Genomic DNA, 742 nt, shown 5'->3' with positions numbered 1-742 from the left:
CTTCACCACACGCGAGGTCACGTGAACGGAGCCCGCGGGGACGAATTTGCTGAAGTGACCCAAGGCGTAGAACATGGGCTGCTTGTAGAACTCGTCCGCTGTCTGTGGGGTGGGGTGAGGGGGGGAAGGGGAAGAAGGAGAGGTGGGGGAGGAGGGGGAAGGAGGAGAGGTGGGGGTGGTGGAGGGGAGGAGGGGGAAGGAGGAGAGGTGGGGGTGGGTGGGAAGAGGGGATGGGTGGGGGTGGGAGGGGATAGGGGGAAGGAGGGGGGAGAGGAGGAAGGAGAGGAGGAGGGGAGTGGGGGAAAGGAAGGATGGAGGGAAGGGGAAGAGGAGGGAAGGAGAGAAAAGGGGAAGAAGGGAAGAAGTGGGGGTGGGTGAGGGGAGAGGGATGGGGGACGGACGGAGGGGGGAGAGAAGGAGTAAGGAAAGGATGGAGTGGGTGAGGATTGGGGAATGGTGAGTGGAGGAGAGGGAGAGGGAGGAGGAGAGGAGGGAAGGAGGAAAAGGGGAGGGGGAAGAGAGGAGAGGAGCAAAGGAGGAAAGAGGGAGAAGGAGGAGGAGAAGAGGAGGGAAGAAGGAGAAGCAAGGGGAAGAGAGGAGGGAAGGAGGAGAAGCAAGGGGAAGAGAGGAGAGATAATTAGTTTAAGGAAAGACGAAAAAAAAAAATGTTTGTGGCAAAACAAAGACCAGGGCTTGGCTAAGAAGACGCTGATAATAAGAGACGAAGGTATTCATGGGCTGA

The 742-nt window shown here is 58.4% G+C and overlaps 1 protein-coding gene across 1 annotated transcript in view; it reads right to left on the bottom strand.

The window, feature by feature from the left end:
* LOC119588486 (lysosomal acid glucosylceramidase-like) overlaps nt 1–742 on the bottom strand; it is a gene marked incomplete at its 3' end in the record, with an annotated part of 75,173 nt that continues 74,431 nt past the window's right edge. Inside the window, 1 exon segment of the mRNA XM_037937133.1 lies at nt 1–102. Within this exon segment, the coding sequence (XP_037793061.1) occupies nt 1–102 (102 nt within the window).

This window comes from Penaeus monodon, chromosome 24 (genome assembly GCF_015228065.2).
Source record: "Penaeus monodon isolate SGIC_2016 chromosome 24, NSTDA_Pmon_1, whole genome shotgun sequence".
Classification (NCBI taxonomy): Eukaryota; Metazoa; Arthropoda; class Malacostraca; order Decapoda; family Penaeidae; genus Penaeus; species Penaeus monodon.
Note: the sequence above shows the minus strand (reverse complement) of the source record. Positions and strands in the feature narration are given on the sequence as shown.